The 26,932-nt window shown below is 46.5% G+C and overlaps 1 protein-coding gene, 1 long non-coding RNA gene and 1 other non-coding gene across 3 annotated transcripts in view; all 3 read right to left on the bottom strand.

The window, feature by feature from the left end:
• Nucleotides 1-1,102: 1,102 nt before the first annotated feature.
• The window catches only part of LOC135808928 (xylan 1,4-beta-xylosidase-like), a 31,105-nt gene continuing 5,275 nt past the window's right edge, over nucleotides 1,103-26,932 (bottom strand). The window contains exons 6-27 of the mRNA XM_065322179.1: nucleotides 26,455-26,533; nucleotides 25,907-25,992; nucleotides 25,486-25,596; nucleotides 24,829-24,948; nucleotides 23,143-23,202; nucleotides 22,918-22,966; nucleotides 22,469-22,625; nucleotides 21,561-21,615; nucleotides 21,134-21,218; nucleotides 20,757-20,825; nucleotides 18,990-19,060; nucleotides 17,634-17,670; nucleotides 17,209-17,321; nucleotides 13,543-13,616; nucleotides 13,055-13,202; nucleotides 6,893-6,982; nucleotides 6,305-6,445; nucleotides 5,969-6,049; nucleotides 4,799-4,870; nucleotides 4,180-4,291; nucleotides 3,504-3,571; nucleotides 1,103-1,556 (exon numbers count right to left, since the gene is read on the bottom strand). Coding sequence (XP_065178251.1) covers nucleotides 1,458-1,556; nucleotides 3,504-3,571; nucleotides 4,180-4,291; nucleotides 4,799-4,870; nucleotides 5,969-6,049; nucleotides 6,305-6,445; nucleotides 6,893-6,982; nucleotides 13,055-13,202; nucleotides 13,543-13,616; nucleotides 17,209-17,321; nucleotides 17,634-17,670; nucleotides 18,990-19,060; nucleotides 20,757-20,825; nucleotides 21,134-21,218; nucleotides 21,561-21,615; nucleotides 22,469-22,625; nucleotides 22,918-22,966; nucleotides 23,143-23,202; nucleotides 24,829-24,948; nucleotides 25,486-25,596; nucleotides 25,907-25,992; nucleotides 26,455-26,533 — 1,977 coding nt within the window. The 3' untranslated portion in view covers nucleotides 1,103-1,457. The remainder of the gene's footprint in view (nucleotides 1,557-3,503; nucleotides 3,572-4,179; nucleotides 4,292-4,798; nucleotides 4,871-5,968; nucleotides 6,050-6,304; nucleotides 6,446-6,892; nucleotides 6,983-13,054; nucleotides 13,203-13,542; nucleotides 13,617-17,208; nucleotides 17,322-17,633; nucleotides 17,671-18,989; nucleotides 19,061-20,756; nucleotides 20,826-21,133; nucleotides 21,219-21,560; nucleotides 21,616-22,468; nucleotides 22,626-22,917; nucleotides 22,967-23,142; nucleotides 23,203-24,828; nucleotides 24,949-25,485; nucleotides 25,597-25,906; nucleotides 25,993-26,454; nucleotides 26,534-26,932) is intronic.
• Nucleotides 9,196-11,295, bottom strand: LOC135810757 (uncharacterized). The gene is made up of 2 exons (XR_010552368.1): nucleotides 10,539-11,295; nucleotides 9,196-9,731 (listed from the first exon to the last, which is right to left on the bottom strand). It is a non-coding gene; the product is annotated as an uncharacterized LOC135810757 (long non-coding RNA).
• Trnan-guu (transfer RNA asparagine (anticodon GUU)) lies at nucleotides 23,375-23,448 on the bottom strand. The gene has a single exon. It is a non-coding gene; the product is annotated as a tRNA-Asn (tRNA).

The following is a 26,932-nucleotide window of genomic DNA, read 5'->3' as shown; positions in this document are numbered from 1 at the left end:
ACTCGAGTTGAACCTTGGTGTGAAATTTGTCGCCTGCTGGCGTGGTGACCAGGTGATTTGGGCACCCAGGAGCACGTGACCGCTTGTTCAACCATGTTCGATTGGGAATAAAGGAGGAACGCTGCATCGCAGCCTTTTCGGACCAAAACCAGTCGACTCAGCGTCCAAAAGACTACAACATATGGGCCAATCGCGGTCATCCGTGCTTTTATAAGAACGAAATGGCGCTTTTAGTGACATTTTGCATACAAATCCCCATCTAGTAGGGCGCAGTCACCCAGTTTCGGTGGAAGTGCGCGAGTTCGATTGGGAATAAAGGAAGAAGGGAGCGTCTCAGCTTTCTCGGACCAAGACCATTCGACTCAGCACCCAGAAGACTACAACTGGTGAAAATTTGATTTTAGGGTATACTTCCCCTTTAATAAATGATCGTTTCAGCCCAAAAAATACTTCGGAGTAGGAGAATTGAAAAATTTATAACATTCCTATGCTTTTTTGCCTAGGTCATCAAGGTGGTAGACGGTGTCGTATTACCCTCGACCGTACCTGTCCCGTACCGTACCATCAAAGACGGCTGGCCACAAACAGCTGGCCACAATATTCAAATAGGGCTTTCAAATGCAAGATCATAACGTGAAGCAACTTGGAAGAATTAGTATGTATGCAAAGTGTATCGGGGGATGCATCCAGGGCGATAGTGCGGGTTCAAATCCCAGGTTATGTCTTGAAAAAAAGAAGAAGAAATTTATAAGAAAATGTACAACATCCCTATGCTTTTTTGGTCTAGGTCATCAAGGCAAAAAAGCATAGTGTAGGGCCCTAGCTTCCAAGCTCTCTCGTTTTAAATCGTGACCCGTACCCCACGCCAGTTGGTCTCTGTGCATTCTCGTTGCGTAGTCTAACTCATCACATCCCCACTTCATGTCACTCGTGCTGATTTCTGTTGCTTCTGGGCTGTCCCTGCAACTTGTACTAAAAGTTGTAGAGGACAGGGGGTGCTTTGCAAACACATGTTTGAAACCCAAAATGCGTCCACGTTGTACCTCAGCCCTTGCATACTGAGCTACAACAAGAACTCCAAGCGCACCACCAAACATTCTCATGTTGTGATAAGCAGTGGACTTGGGGAAGAATGATTAGGAAATGTGCTACGACTGTGAGTAGTAAGGCTGGATAATTGTGCTATTGTGCTTTCTAAAATAGTACATCCTTGGAAGAGCAAACAAATTTTGGTATTTTGGACTAGCAAGTCAATATAGATGTGTATGTATACCCTTGTGCAAGTGTGTGTGTGTGTGTGTGTGTGTGTGTGTGTGTGTGCACGTGTGTGTGTGTGTGTGTGCACGTGTGTGTGTGTGTGTGTGCACGTGTGTGTGTGTGTGTATGTGTGTGTGTGTGTGTGTGTGTGTGTGTGTGTGTGTGTGTGTGTGTGTGTGTGTGTGTGTGTTTGCATGCTGCTAACATCTCAGTTGCTGGTATGAACAAGAAGAGAGTGGTACAGGTGATCCCAGTGCTGACATTCCATTGGCCAGGCCAGTACCAATACTGACTTTGCCCTGGGGGTGAGACGAACATGCGCATATACCCAAACACACGTACACACACACATGTGCAGACACACATGCACACACGCACACGCACACACACACACACACACACACACACACACACACACACACACACACACACACATGCACACACGTGCACACACAAACATGCGCACACACACGCACATACACACACATACACACAGATACGCACACATACACATACACATGCGCGCGCACACACATATACACACCCACCCACACAAAGCACACTCACATACACAAAATACACACACACACAATGCAGAAAGGCACAAGCAATGGGTAAAGAAGTAATGCACAACAACCCCAAACAGCATGGGCTGGCTTTTATCTGTTTTTTATTAGATCAACTATGAATGGTCATGATGGAGCTTGTGGAGTGCTACAAAACATAGTGCTCCTGCAGTACAAATTAAATTTCATTAGCCCACTCCTGCTCAACTGATGAAGGGTGAATTCCAAAACACCGTTTATTGAGTAGGGGAGTTGTGTTTTCTTGCACGTTTGCCAAGTGGATGGTTCGATATGCTCCTTGTGTGTTACGGATGGCTGCCGTGAGTCAGTCAAATGTCAAGTGTCAAGTGCAGCAGGAGCCATGAGGCCCGCGGAGCAGCTTCGTCCAAAAATGAACAGTCAGACAATCTCCACAAAATAGTATTATCACAGAGACGAACATTTTTCTTCTTCTGAGGTGACTGTGTGAGAACAGTTGACCTCCAAGTCACCGCAAATCTTAACCCTTTAAGAGCCGCCCCATACTTGAATTTACGACGCATTCAAATGCAAAACTTCAAAAGATCGTAACTCAGTCCAATCTCGCTCAAACCCAGTGATCGAAATATCCAGGGCGAAGAGAAAACTCTCACCTATCGGGAGAAACAATCCGCGAAGCGCTGCGAGCAACGGTTCCTGAGATAAATCACTCGTAAGTTGAGCCGCGATCGCGGCAATTTCAAAAGCGCGCAGTGCGACTTTAGTATTGAGAATTTTGAGACTGTTCGTCACGCTGGTTTACTCGAATTTGCACGGGTTTCACTGTTGATATTGTCAAGAGTACACAGCGAAAAAATTGGAACTCCACGATCGAGTAAAATGAAATATCTGGAGCGGGACGCAATTGGACGCATTTGGGGCATTTTTAGTACTGTCGCTGCGATCTAGTGCTGGATAGACGGTGTGCTGGCTATCATGATCGACCTCATTATCTTCCTCTCGCAGAGACCTTTCCAGGAAGCCCTAGATTGTGAGGATTGAGTGAGTAGAACTGAAGCTATGATCCAAGGAACACGAAAAATTGCAGAATTTTGAAATTTTCCTGTGGCTCTTAAAGGGTTAACTCGAATTGAAGGTGGAATTAAATGGCTCGCTTTATGTACAAAACGGGTCATAATTGACGTGGTGAACTGCAGCACGGTATTTCTTTCATGGGATCTATAGAGTTTTTGCAATTACATCATCAGTTGAAATGCGTTGGCAAAGCCGTGGCACAATGCAACGCGCGCTAGAGATGAACTTGCAACTCGCTACCGACTCACTCTATACACATGTATATAGTGCCCATTAGCGATTCCGCAGTGTAAACTTAGAACCCACAAAAAAATTACGGTTCGCCTGAGACTTGGCTGGCAGCCAAGTTTTCCGCATTCGTAGGAACGCCACCACCCTTCAAGGATCACGGTGCAGATGCAGCTCCTAAAGCGGTGGGAGGTGAGTAGATCAGACCCACCACAAAGTGGTCAAAGACCGAAAATCCCATTCACTGCACCCATGCTTCCCTCAGCGCCCACAAGCGGTTCCGGGATTCCGCTGACTCATCACTGTGACTTCTTTGAAGTTCTTTCGCAAACCTCGATAACAACTGCCCATCATGCCTAGCCCTCGCTTCCCCTGTTTCATCACTTTGTCTCTGCTTACCTCAATGACATCATCGAATGAAAGAGCACCCTCAATCTGATGTCCCCCAACACTAAAATTGTAAGATCCTGCAAGTGGGCACACACGGGAATCACCGATAGAATTCAGCAAAGTGAGGAGTACTGTACTTTTACAGTAACTGTACTAAGTCATCACGCTAGTGACTGCACTATACAATGTACCCGGCACACTGTAAATCAGTCTCTGGAGTCATGCGCTGCTGCATGTGATCTGCATGTGATCTGCATGTGATATGCATGTAATATGCATGTGATATGCATGTGATCTGCATGTAATATGCATGTGATATGACAGAGCCAGGCCATCGTAACACTGGTTAGGTCATCGCGGGGCCCAAGCAGGCCACATGACTGCAGGACACATTCATCCGTGCAGGCTCAACAGACACTACTGGATATTGGATATACATGTAGCACAGAACAGACACAGTAACCATGGTAACTGTGCGGCATGAATGCAAGCTTGCATGCAACCATGCGGCCATGCAGAGCGTGATGCAGAACCTGTCTGACGCGCTGAACTCCATGCACTGGTAATCAAGCAGCAAGTTCCTCAACTGCACAGCGCAGTGTGTCTTGAAGGAGTGTGTGCGCTTACTTAGCTACCCTCAAATATGGACACCATATTCAGATTGGCAGACTGAGCACGCACGTACCTGGGTAGATTTGTCGCTGTCCCGTGTTATCAACCATACTGAGTGCATACGGTGAGAGGCAAAACTCAACTGTCGTCGACTGAGATGGTTCCAGGTTGATGCGCTTGAAGCTCTGAGTGGAAGGAAACCGTAAGGAGTCGGCAAGAATGCATGTCTGCTGCATACGACTGCAACAGCGCTGGCAGTACATTCAGTATTAATTTTTTTGCGAATGTCTACCGACAGTCCATAACCAATAGCATGTAACTGTGATCTCTGTTCTATGGGCCAGATGCGCGATGCACTGCCTTCAGTACATGATGCGGCTACAATCGTGTACTGTGGAAAATCGAACGCCACACTTTCCCTGTCGTTTGAAGCCAATCGAAATTCACGGATGCAACACTTAGAGGTCATGCCAATACTTGGAAGATTCGAGCAGAAACAATTGAGCTGGTATGAGAGTTTGTGCGTTCTAGTGCACGAGTACCGAGCGTCACGAAAAGCAGTGGTGCATTGATCTGTAATCAGTACACACAGACAGGGCTTGTGCTGTCAACTGCATGGGAGAATGTTTCCCCGTGCATTGGGCTACACCGAGTGCGTGTGTTGTGCACTAAAGCCTGCTTTGGTACCATACCTTCAGTGATCGAGTTGGAAGGCGCACCTCAGGTGCTATTTCTGGTGCAGTGTATAGGTAAACTTGAACCACCTGAGCATCCATCAGTAAATACAACAGAGCATGAACCATCAGTACATACAGCATAGAAAGACTTTCACCAACCAGTACACTGGTGCAAGGATGTCTGTGTTAGGCAACAAACTTGTGCCGAATGTTCGAATGAGTGCTGGGCGCAGACTCAATGTCCCCGGGTGTCTTACCAACACTAACTAGCCAACAGTTACTGCTCTTGAGACTGGCAAACAAGAGAATAGAATCATCAGGAATGTTGGAGTATTCTTGATTCACACCGTTCATTCTTACCTAGTTATTACACATGAAACTTGACAGAAAGTGCACGAAGGCGCACAGAAAGCGGTGCGGTCCTCCGTGGAGTTGCCTGTTTCATGCAAGCGCTGAAAAAAGCAGCTACGGTATAACACGTATCTTTCGGTGCAACTTATATTTTGGTAATTTGAGGTTAGGTTACGCCTGAAACCTGCCAGGTCCCTGGCACCGAAATGTTAGTACACCTAAAATAACATACTACTGAAGCAGTAGGGAAATGTTTCAGAGCAGACCGCTCTTTCCCATTCACTCGGCGATATCGAACTCTAAAACAACATACCGTAAAGTCGCGGATAAAAGCCGTGTTTGCATACAAGCACATCGCGGATAGAAGCCTGAAAATCAAACGGGTCAAAGGCATATAAGCCTGTCGCGCGTAGAAGCCTGGCTTCTATGCAAGAGCGGATCGGGTAGGCCAAGAGCGCATACGCTATGTACGGTGCATAGTAAAGCTGCCGCCATACCGGTAGTCGGTGGTAGATCTACACGTGTCACGCGTAGAAGCCTGGCATACAGGCCTGGCAAAAATATCAGTGGTGCATATAAGCATGGTTTGCATACAAGCCTGGTTTGCATTAAAGCCTGATGCAGAAAGCGGCCTATATGCTTTTCAGCCCGGCTTTTATCCGCGACTTTACGGTATAACACTGCAATAATTCAACTTATTTCACAATAATTATTACAACATTTCGGCAAATTGCCTTCATCAGGTTCACAAACAACATGTTATACAATAATTATGCTGCAATCACTTACCGGTACAAATACATACACATTTCTACCTGCATTGTGTGTACTTACCTCATCACTGCTACAATTGCCAATGTTGGTGACAGTGACACTGATGTTGAACAAAGCACAAGGCTGGATTGATGCTGTACTCTACAGTTTGGCATTGAGGAGGAGAGGCACACATGCAACACAACCCAATCACCTTGACATGCAAACATGTCTGTGTGTGTGTGTGTGTGCGTGCGCGCGCACGCGTGTGTAAGTAGGTGTGCGTGTCTGTGTGTGGTATGTGAAATAAGTGTGACTCATGCACATTCAGTACAAAAATACCGTGGCCGTCTAAAACAGATTGTTGGTGAACCAGGCAGCCATTGAGGCATGTTCTACTGTTCTAATGTCCTGTACCTGTAGTTGTGTGTACTTGAATAGCGTGTAGGTGAGACCATCACCAAAGTGGTGCAGTACTGCAGTGCTGGCACTGATATAGCGATATGTACGCCCGTCATTGTTAGGCTTGGCCATCTCATAATCTGTGAAGTTGGGCAGCTGAAAGTAACAACAACAATGGAGACAATACATCAGCCTACATGTACGTAAACCAAATACCTTGACAAGATGTGCAAAGTCCTTGGATACACCGCACAAGAAGAAAATGTTTTCCTGGCCATCAGAATGCAGTTGAAGGTGAAGCGCACATTTTCCTCTATTAAACTGTTCATTTCTCCAAAGAAAGTGTGTGTGTGTGCGTGCGTACGTGTGTGTGTGTGAGAGAGAGAGAGAGAGAGAGAGAGAGAGAGGTTTTGGGTTTCACCAATATCAATTACTGCTAGGAATGGGGGATGCCCAGAGTCATCCAGCGGCTCATCAATGAAAGAGTCTTGAGAAGACTCGGGCAGAGACACAGATAAACACACAAACATATTAGACAAGCGCATGTACACATGGGAAGGTCGAGCAGAAGCAGACAGAGCAGACAGCAAAGCTGGGCTGTACCTGATCAGACAGCATATAGGTGGTGTATGGCATTCTTCCTGCAGGACTGTTCAAACCAAATAGCGTCTCTACAATAGCTTGAGGTCCAGACTGTAAATAGAAAACAAAACACAACATAACTACAAATCAGACAGGCCTATCCACTCTCCACACAGGTTTTTTTTACAAGGCATAGCTGCCAAGAACACACTACGCAAAATACTGTCTATGGTCGGAGTATTCCATAAATATCGATATTTTTCAGGACAGTGCTTATTCATCCCCCCCCCCCCCCCTCAAGACGAATAGGCACACTGTTATCCATGTTGGATCAATGCCTTTGACAAAGCATTATCGAATATCAATAAGCTCGAGGGAATAAAAAATACGAACTTAGAAATATTTTAAAAAAAAAGCATCATCTAGTCTTCACCCGGTCTAGCATGTTCAGATAAGAGGCCGAACTCATGATTGTCCATGCATGTACCAACAAGAATGCGCGGTCAACGCACCGCCTTGGCTCTATAGTGCACGGGCCACACCTGCAGCCTTGGTACACAATCATACATGTATACCCCGATGAGCTTGGCCCTTGGGTGTGATGAGCTTGGCCCTTGGGTGTGATGAGCTTGGCCCTTGGGTGTGACTAGCTTGGGTGTGATGAGCTTGGCCCTTGGGTGTGATGAGCTTGGCCCTTGGGTGTGACTAGCTTGGGTGTGATGAGCTTGGCCCTTGGGTGTGACTAGCTTGGGTGTGGTGAGCTTGGCCCTTGGGTGTGACTAGCTTGGGTGTGATGAGCTTGGCCCTTGGGTGTGACTAGCTTGGGTGTGATGAGCTTGGCCCTTGGGTGTGACTAGCTTGGGTGTGATGAGCTTGGCCCTTGGGTGTGACTAGCTTGGGTGTGATGAGCTTGGCCCTTGGGTGTGACTAGCTTGGGTGTGATGAGCTTGGCCCTTGGGTGTGACTAGCTTGGGTGTGATGAGCTTGGCCCTTGGGTGTGACTAGCTTGGGTGTGATGAGCTTGGCCCTTGGGTGTGACTAGCTTGGGTGTGATGAGCTTGGCCCTTGGGTGTGAAGAGCTTGGCCCTTGGGTGTGACTAGTTTGGGTGTGATGAGCTTGGCCCTTGGGTGTGACTAGCTTGGGTGTGATGAGCTTGGCCCTTGGGTGTGACTAGCTTGGGTGTGATGAGCTTGGCCCTTGGGTGTGACTAGCCTCCACTGTACATGTGCATGTAGACCATCAACTATAAAGGGAGATTCCCTTTCGCCAGCGGAGAGGGCTCAACACAATGGGGAGCACTATTACAAACAAAAGGCACACAGACTGTTTCTAGAGTTTTACACCTTCTTTATGCATTTTGTGTGTAGATCATCATCTACATGCAAATACATGTACTTGCATGTAGATGACATCAGGGCTCACCATGACTGTACAAAGCGTCAATAACGGTCATTTGGATTTGACCAATCAGCGTACAGCAAAACAGGCCGTTTCTTGCAATTGTGGGGTGTTTTCTGAGCTTAGCTTGGCTGTATTTGTTTGTTTTAAACATTAGACTATTGTGGATTCGTGTTCAGAAGGTGTGTCTTTGGAGGGTTACTGTATCGAATTTTTCGATTTGGCCTTCATTTGGCTGAGATCGGATGGTGAAATCACTCAAACTCGAAGACGTGCGAACAAGTGAACAAAGAGAAAATATAGAAGTCGGGGATGGTGAACCAATAGAGTATTCCAAGACTGAGAAAATGAGCTATCGACGGTGAGAATCGGCCAAGTAGAACCGCTGTTTTACTTTTTTGAAGACATCAATGTCGGCCGTGCGTTCGCGCGCACCAACAAAACCTGGCAGCCGTGCGCATATATGTTGGACTCAGTAGAGCGTCCAGCCCCTATATGATGTCCAACCCCTATATAGAGTCCATTGGTCCATAATCCACTGTACAGAGTCCAAACTTGGAATCAACTGTGAGCTCAAAGTTTCGATGGACATCACTCCCTGTATAGAGTCCAGCCAATTGGCTTCACCCCTATATAGAGTCCATTGGTCCAAAATCAACTGTACGGAGTCCAAACTTTGAAATCAACTATAAAGAGTCTTTATGTGGACAACACCCCCTGTATAAAGTCCAGCCAATTAGGCATCCCCTATCGAGTTCGAAAATAGACATAGGACCTGCTGTAAGCAGTGAATATTAACCAGAAAACGGCCTCTCCCTTTAATCCTTTACATCATTCACTTCTCAAGATAAAAAATATGTATTGAGGCGCCACTGCAGCCACTTCATTACATGAAAAACCCTACAAACACCATCTTCAAATCAAGTGGTCTCTTCGCAGACGCTGCAAATTACAATATCTCAATCATGTAGTGTTGCCAAATTATTGTGCACGCACACACACATGCACACACCCACACAACGCCAAGAAAATACCTAGAAAAAAACCAAGAATCGAAAGAGAATAATGGAGAGCCCAGGATTAATTATTTGTTTTCAAAATTATTGTGCGCGCGCGCACACACACACACACACACACACACACACAAACTTATACAACGCCAAGAAAACACCAAGAAAAGAGTAGAGACACAATACACATGCAACTCCAACAGCCATGCAAACGTCCACCCATTTACATGTAAAGTCAAGAGGGATAACAAATAATTATACGAAACGAATGCGTACGGGGACGGGTACACGCACGTTTACATACACGTAGTAGTGTAAGAGAGTAACATAGTGCAGTGGTCAGCATAATACTAGCACATGCTGAGAGTGCAATAGCAAGCTTCACCATTGCTCATGGCCATGCAAATGTTCAGCAGCACTCAGTTCCGCAAGCTTCTGAAGATCAGCACACCTGCAACAAATAGATAGCACAAGGATACGCTTATTACCGTAATGATGCACGGGAGCACACAACTTCCAAGTTCTCAACGAATGTGATGCTCAATGAAAATCAATCCACTCAAAGACTTGTGAACAGGTGATGGTGGGGACAATAATCTATTACTATATTAGTAATACGAGGAATAAGATCGTTTGCGCACACTCAAGACGCACAGACACACCAACATACATGTAGTGTACACAGTGTTTCACTTCACTGCAACTAAATTGAAATGAGATGATTTGAACAATCTGTACAGCGTTGCTGTCAGTCAGTCTTCCCCAAGATGGAAATGCAATGATTTGTTGTCACGAGGCAGTTTCACTGACACAATGTCATGTTCGTGACATCAAAACGGTTACTTCAGAGAATACGAGTATTAGCTTGAGAAGCTTTTTCTTGTCATTGGCATACAAGCAATCCTCCTAGTCCTACTACTACTAGTACACTGGCACTGCGTTTGTGGATCCCATTGTATTTGACATCATACTACAGGAAGAGTGTCGTGGAGTTCACATAATTATCACAGGGATAAACTTGAATACATTTCTCATGAAATAAAATAATAATTGATGATAGCTAGACGATCATATATGCATATACGATTGATGCAAAGTCCTTGCAGTCCTTGAGGACTATTACGAAGTGGTTGATTACTTTTAGGGCATTCCTTCAAGCAACATCAAACAAACGCGATACGCTCCTTGAAAATGGTAAAAAAATTCAAGCATAACGACAGAACAGCAGACCAATCGAAACGAGTAAAAGCTTCCTTACCTCAGTCATCGTCCTGCCATGTAGTTGGACAGCCTTTTGACACGGTGGTACAGGCAGCTCTTGTCCAGTCAAACAGGGGTATCCTTGTGGCGTCGAACGAAAGAGAGTGTCAGTGTATCTGACTCGTCAGATTGCAACTGTGCTGAACTTTTCTCTTCCTCCGCTTTCTGCTTTCATCCCTCGCTCTGATGAAACCGTTCAAACGTCTTACTGGCAGCAATGGCCAGCCAAACAGGGGATCCTTGTGGCGTCGAACGAAAGAGAGCGTCAGTGTACCTGACTCGTCAGATTTGAACTGTGCTGAACTTTTCTCGTTCTGCAATTTCTGCTTTCATCCCGCGCACTGATGAAACGTCTTCAGAGAACCACAAGACGCTTTCCAGATTTGATTTTGAACGTCTCCTTATCCTCCTTGGTTAGCTCGAGACAGATTACTGTCAGCAACTGCACAGCAGAATTGGCAGCCATGGCTGAAGTGAAGAAAGGAATGCGCTGCCACGAGGCAAGCAAAACTGAAAATGTGTTCTCTTTCGGGCACAACACACAGGACGGCGTGACTGGATAAACTGGACTCCTGGACTGTGAATAGGGGACTTGTGGAAAAAGTGTACTCCTTATAGGGGATTGCGCGGCAGGATGAAGCTGATCAAAACTGAGTGGACTCCTGGACTCTGTATAGTGGATTTTGGACCAATGGACTCTATATAGGGTGCTGGACATCATATAGTGCATGGACTCTATACTGAGTCCTACATATATATCTGCAAGTGCAACAAGAAAGGGCCGAGGAGACCGCAAGCGTTCCAAGTGAAGAGTTTACCTTCGTGTTGACTCAAGCTAAGGACTCAGGCCAGTCAGGGATCATACCAGTCACTTGTCATCATGGTCATGACTAAGGAATTCATTTGTGGCCAGGAAACTCCACACTCGCATGGTCGAAAGCCGCGAGGTCAAACAGAAAAGAGTGTGCCGAGTCACGACCAGGAAACGCTGAGTTTTACTGACAACATTGGTTAGCTAGGCATGACAAAATCTTGTAGATGCCAGGACTCCAGTTCACCAGTACCTCACACACATATCTTGGTCAACATGCACCAGCGGATTGAGAACAATGGCCAAGATGGCTTGGAGAAAATACGTCTTGTCCACGTGTCTTTCCCGGCATCAAACAACAAGATTCTTTTGGCACTGGCCCTTCGCTGCACAGACTAGACCAGGAAGTCGTAAAATACCGGTGTTTTAGGACTCGACTGTACATCGCTGTATACCGATCAGCATGAACTCGGGTGCGTAGCCGCTATGACTGCACAGGCTCTGGCCTCTGCGGCTGTAGCCATTTTTCCAGAATGGTGGTCGGTGCTTTTTGAATTTGTTATGGTCGTGGTGAGCCCTGAACGTCCTTACGTTGTGTTTCCTATCCTTTACCGAGAAGATGAACATCATGTAAACAAGATCCTCCCCCCCCCCCCCCCCCACGAACCACAAATTGGTATCTGTGAACGGCCTTTAGAATTGAATACATTGTTGAACTCGGATGGTGAGCCAATATAATTATGATGAAGAAAGGGAAAGGACAAAATGTTTCCTTCCCCTCTTGGACCTTTCCGAACCTGAGCCTTCCAAGTTGGAAGGTTGTTGGTTTGCGCCTTGGAGAAGTGTTGGAGCTAGGTGTTAGGTCGCCGAATGTCTCAGTACTCCTTGTCAGTTTTGTGCAATTTTGTCCCACTCGCTGGCTGTATAAGATCTGGTTACTTTGCTGGACAGTTTGTCATAACTCGTAACATGTTAACCTTTTCCTTTCTTCATCATGAATACATTGGGTTCCTATACTTATTTGAAAGAGAAACATGCTGTGGACAAGGACACTTAAGTCAACCTTTCTAAGATGAGGTCACCTACAATTAATTCGTTGTCTCGGGTCACTTCACTCATCCGTACCAGGGTCGGTCGGTCGGGTTTATTTTTTATTTTATTTTTATTTTGGTTACTGCCATATACATGTATATGTGCATACATGTACAATTGTGCAGATCGAATAGCTTTTGTCCATCAAGCCAGCCGATCAAATCTGACTGTAGACGATCCAGCGCAGTCATTGTCCCATCAGATCCAGGTTCCCTCCAGGACCAGATCTTGGCCTCACTGGCAAACGAGTCTGACGAGCAGCTCTCACATTGAAAACTTCTGTCAAAGAGCGACGCGGTGGCGGAGCTGATGCTGTTTCAGGACCGATTGCGGATCGGAGATAGACACAACATCGTCACCAAGCGCTGCATCCTGTCCTTTGGCTGCTTCTGAGGTCGATATCTCGACTGCTATTATTAGGGTTGCGTGTGTACATAGTCTAGCCATGTACATTAGCATGCACTGTAAAAAACACATTTTGCGATCGGGTGAAAAAAGACGGACGGTCGGTCGGGTGACCCGGAACAACGAATTAATTCTGGGTGGCCTGACCCCTTTTCACAAAATTGCATCAGTTTCAGATCTGAATGTTCAGTTATCAATAACTTTACCTGTCCAGCATAGAATGTCTCCAAGACAGCACTTGCATATAATGAGCAGTTGATACAGGAAACCGGGCCACCGTTCATCAGCACTACAATCACTGGTTTACCAGTGCTAGACAGCTGTGTTATCAAGTGCTCCTGACAGCCAGGAAGACTGTATGCACATTTGCACAACAATGAAAATACAGACAGATACACAGCCACACACACACACACACACACACACACACACACACACACACACACACATACACACACACACACACACACACACACACACACACACACACACACACACACACACACACACACACACACACACACACACGTGTGCAGCCACACACACATACATGCACACATTGGATGAGCACATCAGAATCATTGATCAAAATGCACCGCCCAAAAAAACTGCACAATTTCATGGCCTGGAGAGAATCATGTGTGCTTGTTCTCGATTAGATTTTAACCACCAAGCAAAAACAAAATGATTATACCTAAGGGAATCTGTGTCCTCCTTCTCGCAGGGGAATGGTGACTTGATCCAGTTGGATGATTCTGTTCCACGATCCTGTTTGGAAAGTTGCAGAAATCAAAGCCGGCACAGCAGTGAGCACAATCCAGGAGCGGATCCAGGATTTGTCCAAGGGGGTTCAATTTTTCCCACCCTACCCACAATGACGAAATGTTGACAGACACATTTGTATAACAAATTCACACGTTCGCGTTATCGGTACAGCCACTAATTAAAAATGTAACTTCAGTACCCCTATTTTCAACACTCTGCAGCTAAAACATTATCGAAGACACGTAGCACAAGGAAGAAAATTTCAATTTCTTTGCCCCAGAATAGCTGATTGGTACTTTCTCCAGCAGCTCGTCTGTAATAATTGTAAGTAATATTGTACTCCGAGCCACCCTATGTTGACTCCACTGTACAGTAGGTTCCATAAGGCAGGCTTCCTGCATCTTGTGTGTCTCAGTCATAAGTGTCTCCAGTTCGGAGAAATTTTGATTATTGGATGATGGGACGTTGAACTTGAAGGTGATTTTCAGCGTTTCACTCCTTGTTTTACCTTCGACACTGGTGGCTACACTATTCTTTGGAGTGTCACCAAAATTCAATGGCAGCTGGTCTTCAGCCTGCCTCTTATACATGTGTTAGGTACCTCCTCCCGTACCTTTTCTAGCTGGCCTGCATGCACTTACGTACTCACCTTTTGTCTCCTTTTGTTCCGTTGGCCTGGGTAGCTACTTGCGCGCCCATATTTGCCATAGCTACCCAGGCCCTTTATCTTGCTGTTCAGACTTGATCTCTCTCTCTCTTTTCTCACTCGTCAATAATCATCATGTAGTCGTTTCGTTCGTCTTGGTCTCTTCAACGGTCTCCTCGTCTATAATAAATGTCGTTCCCACTAACTTGTTCCCGTTGTCAGTCGTCCTGTTTCGAACTCAACATTGGCGCCCGATTATTGATCGACCCACGACCCTGAGATCATCCCATGCCCAGCCCAGGGGCGTACATAGGGCGGTTCCCAGGATGCCTGGGAACCAGTAAACAAATGTTGATGTGGGTAGATCTACGGAGAATGTTTAGATCGCCTGGCGGTCCGAGGGTCGACGGTGACTATCAGGTGTGAAAGTGCTGCTGGGGCATTTTTGTGACACAGCGTAGATCTACTGAACTAACTTACTGGGCACAACAAAGTCTCTACATACGAGTTACATCGATTCCTCGATCTCAGAGTCATTTCCTTGTCAATTTGTTTCGACAAAGTTGGTTACGTTTTTGACGATGCTTTCGCTTTGTGAAAAAGAAAAATGAAGCGTCGACATCCAGAGGGCCAGCGCTCTATTCAGAGCTATTTAGAGCAGGAGGCAAAGCGTGTAGCCAGTGACGAAGGTCAAGCGATACTAGTAGATGAGATTGCGGACGCACCTGACTTCCAAGTGGAGTCTGCAACGAGCAGCACAGAGGACGGAATCGTCGGCGAAGCTGTAGAGCGACCGTTGTTGGAAGCTGCTGGATCATCCAAGACTTACTTCAGTGACATTGGAGTGTGTTGGAAAGGATATTCTGAAAGTGTACTTCCACAGTGTAATCCCTGATTCCCCCGAAATATGCCGGACATGGAAAAGATTTCCGTCATCGACAATCACTGTGCGCCACTGAAGGCGAAGGATTTCGTTTCCTGTGCGTGCCCAGACGGAGGGCAAACAGCGCTTTCAACTATCCTGGTTGGAGGAGTTTCCCTGGGTAGTCTTTTGACCGGCATGCCATGGTGGCTTCTGCTTGCCCTGTGTGATGTTTGCTCCAGATGATTCGAAGCTCGGGCAGCTTCACCGCAGTCCTCTCGAGAATATCACCCGACTCAAGACTGCATGCAATCGTCCTGCTGAACAACACATCCATAAAAATGCCTTGGCAAAGTCGAGTCTTTTTTAAATTAATAATAGCAGTGACATTATCCAGCAGTTTATGCAGAAACTCCGTCTGATACGTATAAGAGCACTAGCGTGTGGAATGTTGGTTGATCAGTTGGCATGGGAACCACTCCTGGAGGTGAGCGGTGTACGCCCCTGCAGCCGTCCTCAACCGCCATTCGTCTCGTCTATGTCAACCTCGTCTCGTCCATGTCAGTCTCGTCTCTCCTACGCCAACCTCGTCTCGTCTCTATCAACCTCGTCTCTCCTACGCCAACCTCGTCTCGTCTATGTCAACCTCGTCTCGTTCAAGCCATGCAGGTCAGCTACCTTTCTTTCTTTCTTTTTTTGTATGCGTTCCTTCTTCGTCAAATTTTTTTTTCGTGAATTTTTTTTGTAGTGTGTGTGCGCGCGGGTGTCCTTCATTAATATTAGGGGTCCGATCATGGTGAGCCACGCTCTCTTATTTATGTCGTATATTAAAGTGTAACTAGGCTCTATTAGCCGTGCAAAATACTAGTCCTCAGAATACAATTCAAGTCCCTCGTCGAACTCCATTTTGTGCCATGTTTTGAAGGGGCGTTTGGGCCCGTTGTTATTGGCAATGTACACACTATAGTATGAGTAGTACAGGAACGTTGACGGTTGTAATGATCTGTAGACTGTAGTGCATTTTTTAGTACACACTTTTGTGAGGCCCGTGCGGTGTGTGTGTGCGTGTGTTTTCTCCTTCAGTCATTTTTTTAAATCTTGTTCTCTCTTTTTTTTTCTCTCCGCGAGGACGCGGGATTTTTTTTCATGGAGGGGTGGTATGTTAGGTACCTCCTCCCGTACCTTTTCTAGCTGGCCTGCATGCACTTACGTACTCACCTTTTGTCTCCTTTTGTTCCGTTGGCCTGGGTAGCTACTTGCGCGCCCATATTTGCCATAGCTACCCAGGCCCTTTATCTTGCTGTTCAGACTTGATCTCTCTCTCTCTTTTCTCACTCGTCAATAATCATCATGTAGTCGTTTCGTTCGTCTTGGTCTCTTGTCTCCTCGTCTATAATAAATGTCGTTCCCACTAACTTGTTCCCGTTGTCAGTCGTCCTGTTTCGAACTCAACACATGTACATGTAGATGTACATGTACATGTACATGTACATGTAGATGTACATGTAGATGTACATGTAGATGCTTGGACAAACTCAATGATTATGTACAAAGTCATGTAGATCTACCAAGGTGCATAGCTAGCGGACCGCTCTGGCCTGGGCCGACTGGGCCGTAGCATGGGACGCGCACGTCGCATGGGCATGGGTTAGTGCCTAGTGTTACTTAGTGGTGACACCCGAACTATGGTCGGAAAAAATCAGGGGGGGTTCATTCGAACCCCCCCCCCCCCCCCTGGATCCGCCCCTGCAATCATACATTTTCCAGTGAACCATGAAATCGCAAACACATTATGCGCAATGTGAATGTGATTGATCTGTCATATATGATGAATGCATGCCCATACAATGGAGTCCAGCCGTGCCCCCACCCCACCCCCTGTCCAAGCAACCAGTCCGATGTAGAAACTGATTGTCAGTGTATTAGGTGGTGTTGACATATACAAGTCAAGATGTGGATTAGCTACACCAGCCAACCTGCTAGCCGCGATGCCTGACAAGACACACTAGATGATAGCCGCAGTGGGACAGATAATCCAGTTGGAGATTACAAACACCACCCAAAAAGACAAAGGAAACTGAACTCACACCGCCTTCTCGTTCCACTCGACTGCCGTCAATGCCACCAACGTATACTATGAAGTCGGCTTGTGGTGCGGCCGCCATGGCTTCAGCAAAATGACTCTTGTCAGGGCATGTAACTGCAGAATAATGACAACACACATCATGCACAGTCTACTCCATGAGAAATGATTACTTACTTTTCGGAAAACCTTAGCTGTTAGCTGTTGCCAACCATACAACATAATCACAGTCGAAATGTGGAAATATGATCGTAGTGATTTTAGAATATTTCTCAGAAGAGGAATTTGTGACAGTCTCAATGATCAGGTATGTGTTAACTGGAGGAATAGGCGTTAAAGAAGTACAACATGTCACACAAAAAAATCAAACAACAACACACACCTTCCACACAAACAACACACACCTTCCACACAAACAGCAACACACACCTTCTGGACATCCAGGCACATACTGAACATCCATATTCTAACCACAAGCAGAAAAAGAAACACAGACACTTACGCATACATTTACGCACGTCCAGACAGCCACATACACGGCACACACACACACACACACACACACACACACACACACACGCACACGCATGCACAAACACGCATGCACTTGTACACGCATGCATGCACATGCACACACGCACACACACATGTGTGTAAACATGTGTGTGCACAGGTGTGTAAACATGTGTGTGCACATGCAAGAATACCGTAAAGTACCGCTGATCCGCTCTCTCTCCAATTTCCAGCCCCTGTCGAAATTCTGCCGGTGCAGCGACGTCGGCGCATACAATGAAATACGATGTTGAACCGACGCATGTCCTGCTGCACACCATACATGCGAGTGCAGGATGAAAGTCTGCACAATCCAGCATTCCAGGTCTGATCTTCTGCTTTGTTGTACATAGTACTGCACTTGAACGACTTGATCTAATTACCACCCCCTGCCGAAAAATCAGCTGGGAAGCGACACGGCGTGGGGGGGGGGGGGAGGGGAGGATCAACGGTACTTTACGGTACATACACACACACACTTTTAGTGTTAGTTGCAATGTTAAAGTTGGCCAACATTCCTGAGGTGTTGTCATATTGGCAACACCATCGGTCCGTATATCTAGTGTGAGCCATCTAAAAAGTCAAAAGAAGAAGAGCCAAAAAGAGATACAGTCAACTTCGCTAATATCAAGAGTACATGAAAACCAGAGTGTGCAGCTCGGATGGGTTGCTGTCACGGCGAAATTCCGTGATTACATCATTTTAGTGATGTAGTGCGTACAAGCAGGATTCAAGCAGGTCTCTTTCTGCACAACTGCAGCTCAGTTGTACGCACTACGCCATTTCCCGCCTCAGATCTGGGCCAATTATGATGTAATCACGGAATTTCGCCGTGACAGACACCCATAGCAGAAAAGGCACCAAGCTGCACACTCTGGTTTTCATGTACTCTTGCTAATATCGACTGCGGATATAACGACAATTCGCGAATAGCGACTCGATTTCTATGCCCAGAGCAAAGTCCCATCCAGCTGTAACACAAATAATGAGACTTCGGATACAACGATACTTCGCGAATAAGGACGCTTTTCTGATGCCCCGCCGAGTGTCGTTATAAGCGAAGTTGACTGTATATAATTTATTCTGTGAACCAGTGATGGAATGAAGTATACTTTCGGCATGTACTGTCTCAGGTAGCTAGCTTTGCTGCCTTTTGTCTACCTCGTATATCAGGAACCAACTAGCCTTTAGGTTGACTTGAACCAACACATAAACAACAGGGGAAAACATTACCTTGACAGAACTGTGCAGGCCATGCGTGTCAGGCCACAGAGACGGCTGCGTCATCCATTCCAGGATTGTTCCTGGTGCCAAAGACAGCAAAAGAAACACGGAGGACACATCGATTGATTAATTAAACCCTCTAAAGCCTAGGTCTGAGCAACTGTCCCTAAGAAACCTGTTCAAAAGTGCTGCAATCCACCAAAGGGTGGGAGCATGAACAAATCAGAAACAGGAAGACACATTCGGACAACTGTGGATACAGTAGTGTTGAAACGATCTCACCGGATACTCGTTAGCTCGCTCGCCAGAAACTCGGCTCGTTTGTGCGGCCAGCTCGTTTGCACTAACGAACACTGTACACCGTAGACCCGGGTGCTCGAATCAGAAACGATTTGACAGGTGTGCAATTTCTCATCTGTAAATCTCAACAATGTCAGAATATACTTTTGGAGAGGCGATGGAACAGGGAAGAGAGTCTGGCTTGACCCACCCAGCAGGAATTCAGAACCTGGGTGCGCTACAACACAAGCTACAGTACGCAGTAAAATTGTCGTATTTCCTTCGGATTTTTTATTTGAAAATTGGGTGCTCGAATCAGAAACAGCGAACTCGTCAGATCGTCTCCGATTCAAGCACACGGGTCTGCCATCGTCTACGCTTGGTGTGGCAGTTGAGGGCAGGGAGTAGTAACTTACTACTTCATTTTTGAGAGCAAGATGGTCAGTGGAGCCGCAGATTCAGCAGGTCTTTGGCAGCACCGTACAGGAGACCCATATCCTCGAATCCAGGACCCAGCAAAAAGTGGGTCGCGAGTATTTCAAAAAGTGTTTACCGGGCAGCGCTGAAATTTGGCATACCGTTAGGAGGCCGTATGTTGATGGTATTTGTGAAAACTAAACGAAATCGGAACAAGTTTAGGTACAATTTCAGGGTGTTTCTGTTTTGGTACCCTGTGTCTCATTCGAGCACCCGGGTCTACTCCGTACACATGGCAGTACATGTCGACCGGAGAGTCGTAAAAATATTTTACGACTCCCTGGTCGATCGCGAGTCCAGTCCCGCGCAAAGTGAAAATCACTCGCAGTTACAGTGACTGTATGCCTGCACGACACTTGAGTTGTTTCAGTTGTCGTTGCAGCTTTGGTGGGCTCTAGTGATGTCTTGTTCCGCATCTGCTGACCTGACGCAGGATATTCTTCGGTCACCTCTCCATTCGAGTGTAAGTTTCGCTCAGTCATTTGGAAGTTTTCTCCCGCAATGCAGCGAAGACCAGGGCTACTTGCAATCTTTGCAAAACGGTCTATTCTTACAAAGGCTACTCGACGACGGCGCTGAAAAGACATCTCGACACCAAACAGCAGTCCGAAGTGAAGCAGCAGCAACCCCAAATGCCGGCGGTGATAATTTGAACCAGCTGAAAAAATCGGACTAAGAATTTTTTTATTCAAAAAATCATATTTGCCACATCAATGAAACTCGTTAGCTCGCTCGATAGCTTGCTCGTTAGTGAAACTGATCGCTCGTTTGTTATAGATACGCTCGTTTCAACACTAGGATACAGCATATTATTTCATTGCAGCTCCTTCAATTCTTGAGCAATTCCAGGATTGCTTTGGTGACTACTTCGAAGTACGATCAATTGAAGGAAACATAATTATTACTTGCATACTTATTGTTTCACCAGGCCAAGTGTAGACTAGCTAGGGATGCATTTTTAAATACACTCTGCTGAGATAACAGCACCCGAGTTCAAGCAGCGCATTGTGCCTGACAAACCTGTTGGTCTTGCTGGAAAAGCTGAGTATGTGCCGCCAAAGTACACTGAACTTGAATTGACATGTGGCCCTATAGCAACACAAACCACCAGACCAACAAAGTAACAAAGTAAGTAAGTGATCAGTATGAGTACTGGAGCTGTGTCTCAGTGCTGGACGGCGCTCACACTAGGGACATATTATTTAGCTCAGAGATATCCAGAGGTCTAAAACTACGTGTTTCGACATACCAGCGAGCCGTCAGTGGTGAACGCACACACACACGCTTGCACACGCATATGCACACAAATGAATACACAAAAACACACATATGCATACATACACATGCGCGCACGCGCACGCACGCACGCACACACAGGCATGCACACACACTCTTACCGACGAGTAGTATCTTTCCAGTGGCTGTGCTGGTCAGGGGAAGCGTCTTGTTGTTCTTTAGAAGGACCATGGACTTCCTAGCTGCCTGTCAGAGAGTGCAGTAGCAGACACAGCAGCATGCTGTCAGTGCACCAAACTTGTGTACGGTTACAGGCCATACTGTAGCAGACATGGCACAGCATATATCATCAGCCTGCAGACACTTATATAGAGGTCAAACATACATGTAAGGTAGATATTTGGATCTACATACGTCTGGATCTGGTGGTGGAAGACTGCACGAGTTCATGACAATCCTGAATAGACACGGGTGGACCCTCGGAGTTGCACTTCGTAATGAGTGCAAACCGTCCTCACTTGGGGAGAGTAAGCATGGGTTCGGAAGAGATGAAACATTACTACAGTGACAAGCAATACTGCGACTCACCTGCACAGCCAGCTCAGAATGTGCCTGACACCCTATAGTATCCATACCAATGTCACTGTGCAGCAGTGCAAACACCAGCCAACAACAGCACACAACAGCACACAACAACAACACAAGGAAAGATCAGGATAACGTGTAAAAGGCCAAGGGTCTTAGGAAAGTTTGGCCATAGTTCATCCCTTGCTCTAAACTGTGGCTCTTGCCTTCGCCTGGCAGACTAAACATTGGCTGCCCTTTGCCTGGAAGACTAAGCATTGGCTGATACCAAGCAATATCCAATACTCACCAGTTTCAGGGTAGTCCTAAGAAATCCAATACCATTCAGGAACGCCGGAAGCAGTTTTTTGCTTGGTCTGGTAGTATCATTGCCTTTCATACAGTTTGTGTATGATATGGCGGGTACACATGACGTCTACAGTAGGAAACATGTGTTGGTTGCCAAAAAGGTCGTCCGGTAATAACCTAACCAACTGGACCGGTTCCGGCGGGCCTGCCATTGAAGTAGACAGGCAAGCTCGGGGGCTTATCTCATTTAAAAATGCCACTGGATGGACTAACATAATTATAGTGATCGAGATCTTCAGGAACCAAAACACAGCAATGATTTGCTAACTGCTAGTACCTGTAGCTAACAATGTCACCTACATACAGCTACCTGCACAGCTACCTGCACAGCTACCTGCACAGCTACTTGAAGTACCTGTATAATCAAGGAAGGAACATGAACATCTCAAAGTCGCACACATTCTAGTTAGCCAGTGGGTTGCATGCCTCATCAGAAGATGCCTCTTGATGCCTCATTGTGTGCGCCCTTTGCCTATGTGTATGTGCGGGCATGGGCTTATATCGTTACACAGCTTGGCTTATCCGCAGGGTTCTACGGAATAGTCATGGCTCATGAGAAGTACCTGAAGGGAACAAGCCAGTCGGGATCCTCACTGCCAAGAGCAAACCGAACACCCAGCACACGGCGTAGCGCTGCATCTAGCTCACTCTCCTTGGCTAGCCCTGCCTGGACAGCCTGGGGAAGGTACTTATTCCATATGCAACCACCGTATCTCCAACCTGCACACAGCACATGCGACACACTATTCATCTTCTGTAATCGTCCATAAACTGCTGTAGCTTCAATGCTGAAAACATAATGTTTAGGTGCATTTACTGATTTAGTCAGGGTAACATACAAGCCTGCACGCATGAGTGTGCTCGCATTTACGTGTGGCCACACAAAAAACACACACGCACACACACACACACACACACACACACACACACACACACACACACACACACACACACACACACACACGTGCGCATGCATGCACACACCGGGTTTATAAATTGGTAAGAAAAGCACCTTGGCTAGATGGCCCACCGCTGGCCATGTCTTGATGAAGTCCAGCATTCTAAACACAAACAAACATAATTCATCAAGACAATGTCCGAGGCAGCACTACACATTTTCGAAACATGTCATGCACATCTCTACGTTCCTGCACATTATACTCCAAGCAGATCGCAACAAATAGATCTATCTGTACAAGGCAACGTCGTATATTAAAGCCTTGAATGTTGGACTTACAATCGATAGCGCACTAGCATTTGCGTAGCTTGAAGTGTATTTCTGCGTCGACACGATTCCCTGAAAAAGAGATAGTGAGCAAAAATGAACTGTTTAGAACAACAGTTGTAACGAGAAAGAAAGTTGTGTTGAGTTATCACCGTTAAAGCAGAGGAAGTTTGGCGGTGGAATGCCTCTGTAGATCACGAGAAAAATGAAAATATTCAATCCATCTATAAAAAAAGTATTTCGACGTCCCCGGGTGGGCTTGAACCACCAACCTTTCGGTTAACAGCCGAACGCGCTAACCGATTGCGCCACGGAGACATCTGAGTGCACAGGCTAGCTCTCCAGTGTTTTGTTGCCTGTTACAATCGCTCGCTATAACTGAAAAGAGGCCGTAAGACCACCGACCAAGCAAAGACAAGGATTTTTGCTGGGACTCCGCAGGGATTCCCGAGAAAGTACCAAGTGCATGATACATTCCCTCATCTGTGTGCATCACGATCGACAGGGAAGGATTTTCCGTACGAGGGATGTGATATTCATTGTGGTGCCATTGTTGTTTGTTGTTTTCTTTATTTGAATTCGCTAAAACCAAACGGACAGAACTGTCCAGTGACAAGGGGGCGAATGATGAGCGTCATAATTACTATGCATCAAAACATCTCAGGACAAAATGAGACAGACTATATTAAGGGAGGGTCTGCACAACACTTGTACATAAAGGGGAGTACGAGAACAAAGGCGCGGCAGAAGTCGAAGCAAGAAAGCAATCAACGCCAGAGATATTTTTGTCCACCAAAAACAGAGAGAGAGAGAGAGAGAGAGAGATCCGAGAGCGAGAGAGAGACAGAGAGAGAGAGACTAACAAATGAGGGCTGAGACCTCTACAGCAGGGCTTTACGTCTGAAAACAACCGCACGAATTAACAAGCAAGTTGTCAGAGAACAGGGAGAGAGACGGGCAGGCATTATGAGCAGGACAGTCATTGATGCAGCAGCCAGCAAGCCAGTCAGCCCATGGTTGCTAGTCTTGCTAAGCGACAGCTCCCCACAGGGGCGTAGGAGGGGTTTTGGAAGTGGTACGGCCGAAGGTCGTTGCGGACGAAGGCCGTGTTGGAGGGGGGTCCGGGGGACCTCGCCCGGGAAAATTTTGTAAAAAAGACACAAAATCCTGCGTTCTGGGAACTTCTGGCACACTTCTACGTGTACGTAACGTCGTTCGTAGTGTGCAGTCGAGTCGAGTACAGTACTCAGTAGGGTCTACGACTACAGATGCATAACAGATCTACAAGTCTAGAAAAAGGTCAAAGTCTGATGCGCATATATGCATGCCATCGATGGATCCTGATTTTTTATCACGGTTTTGCACGTTTCGGACGGACCACACTTTTCGAAAAGTGGTACGGCCATGGCCGTACCAGTCGTAGCGGGTGCTACGCCCCTGCCCCAAATCCAAACTCCCCAGATATGGTGGTCACTTCTGTCTACCAGGAACCTTTCTCTCAATTCTGTCCCTCTCCACTGTCACAAAAGCATGTGTGACTTTTCAACGAAATCAAAAACAAACATGTTGATTACCACAAAATAGTACAAGGAATGGAATCAGTATGTCTGTTCTGATTCAAGTTGTGCACAAGTCCTAGTTACAGACAATGCCGTGTCTCAACATGCCCGATGCAATGCGGTGTTCCACTGTACTTGCCAGTACGCCAGAGTTATCACTGAAGCTGATCATGGAGAAGTTCCATCTGTTCAGCAGGACATCCGTCAGCAGCAGAGGATTGCAATTGTCTGGAATGCCACGAAAGGCACTGTAGGCTACCTGCAATCCACAGCAATCAAACACAAGAGTTCCTCGCAACTTCTACCCTTGTACCTTTCGTCTTCTCCTATCCATATTATCATGGCCTTCTAACGCTCCCTTCCAATGATATGGCTGCTGCCGGCGTGAAATTGGGTGGTGAGCAACGAAAACATAGACTTGAAATAGAGATTCCACATGTCCAACATGGCATCTACTGAATGCAGGTATTTGGGTATTGTTGGCATCCAGCATGGATGGTCTCGCCCAACAGAATCGATGTACCCTTTACCTAGCTACTCAGCGGCATACGGATCAAATGCATTTCATGGCTGCAAGAGGCCATTCAGGACACCTTCCTTTCATTCATAAGTATGCTACTACTTTCTTGGATGAAAATGTCAAATACACCTCATAATATGGTGGGGACGGGTAGATCAGATCCCCGAAAGTCATCAAAGACCATAACCGCCATTTGCTACAATGGTCGGAAATGATCCCCACCACACACTCCTACTGCCAAGTGTCAACTTGTGGCTGATCCATGGTTAAGCTTACCATTACTGAGCTGACCTGTCCCTCCTTGACTGTTTGCTCAAAGGCCGGTAAATAGTAGTCAAACAGTTCGCGGTCAGACACATTGGCGTCAAAGTGCTGGCGTATGGCATCCTGTGCATCATTGGGCAATCAAGTGTCATGCATGAAAGTACATTGTAACACACAGATGCTATGCACTCACTGCCCCATGGCACATTGGAGCCAACACCTGTCCAGCACTGCAGAATACGCAAAAACAGACAGCTGCATGATTTGATGGGTGTGAAGTGAAGCAGCTATCAGCCTGAAAAGCACAAGTGAAGACAAGGTGAATTTGTTTCGAGCCCCCCCCCCCCCCCCTCCTCCCCCACCTTCGAAAAATATCATAACGTGTGGCGGAAATTCACATTTGCCAGCAAAATGTTCTCGAACAGAACATTACCGGTCCAGAGTGCACAGCAAACATGTTGACATCGGCCGCCATCTTCATGTATTTCTCATCTCCACCTTGCAGTCCCTTGATATGTGCTACATTCACAAGCACAACAAGACACAGCACGGGCCAGCACAGCACAGCACAGCACAGCACAGCACAGCACAGCATAGCACAGGCCCGCACAACAAAGCACAGTGATATTGATCACGTTGCAACTGAACACAGGCCGCAGCAACCAAGACAGTTTTGTAATGTCAAGCTGTATCCGTTGGAGTGCTACCTTCAATAGTTTCCAATACGCAGTGGAATCAATCCTCTGCCCACACATTGCTCAATGCAATAATGGGAAGAGCTTCCAGAGGACTGTTTCCTGCTCCACGATCATCAGGCAAAATAATTATAACATCTCACAGCTAGTATTCAATGCGGGTACTGAGCGGTGTTTAAAATGTGAACAACCCAGTGAAGTGACGTGTCATTCACAAAGAGCACACTTCCTATGAACACAGGGTCACTGCAGTGCATGCTGAAGAAGGATAATGACACAATCATACCTGATGCTAGCGTGCCCGTCAGGAAGGGGTCTTCGCCCCACGTACGCTTGATTCTACCCCATCTGGGATCGTGGTTGGCCTGCATTGAGAGACGGCATGCGCAGAATATTATTCTGAGGAGTGTCATAAGACTGGCGGCGAAAGACAACAAATACAATAATTTGGATGCACAGGGAGAGCGAGTATGCGTCGTACACGACCCCCTTTTACATTCTTATACGCACTTAAAGCGGAACAATCCGTGCAGCGAAAAATGACCGTACTAAACCAGGCATACAGTACATCTCACCCGGGCCAGGCATGCACTACATACATCATGAATTCCATTGGAGATGACTGGAGCGAGTGACTATGCCTATAGTATTGGCATGGAGGGCGAAAGCTACATGCCGCGGACTACCACGGCAGTGCACTTGTAACCATCACGGCGGACTAGAAGTTGGATTATGAAGGTTTCTGGAAATCATCATGCAACACA

This window comes from Sycon ciliatum, chromosome 2 (genome assembly GCF_964019385.1).
Source record: "Sycon ciliatum chromosome 2, ocSycCili1.1, whole genome shotgun sequence".
NCBI classification, from domain to species: domain Eukaryota; kingdom Metazoa; phylum Porifera; class Calcarea; order Leucosolenida; family Sycettidae; genus Sycon; species Sycon ciliatum.
This window is presented reverse-complemented; position numbering and strand designations above follow the sequence as displayed.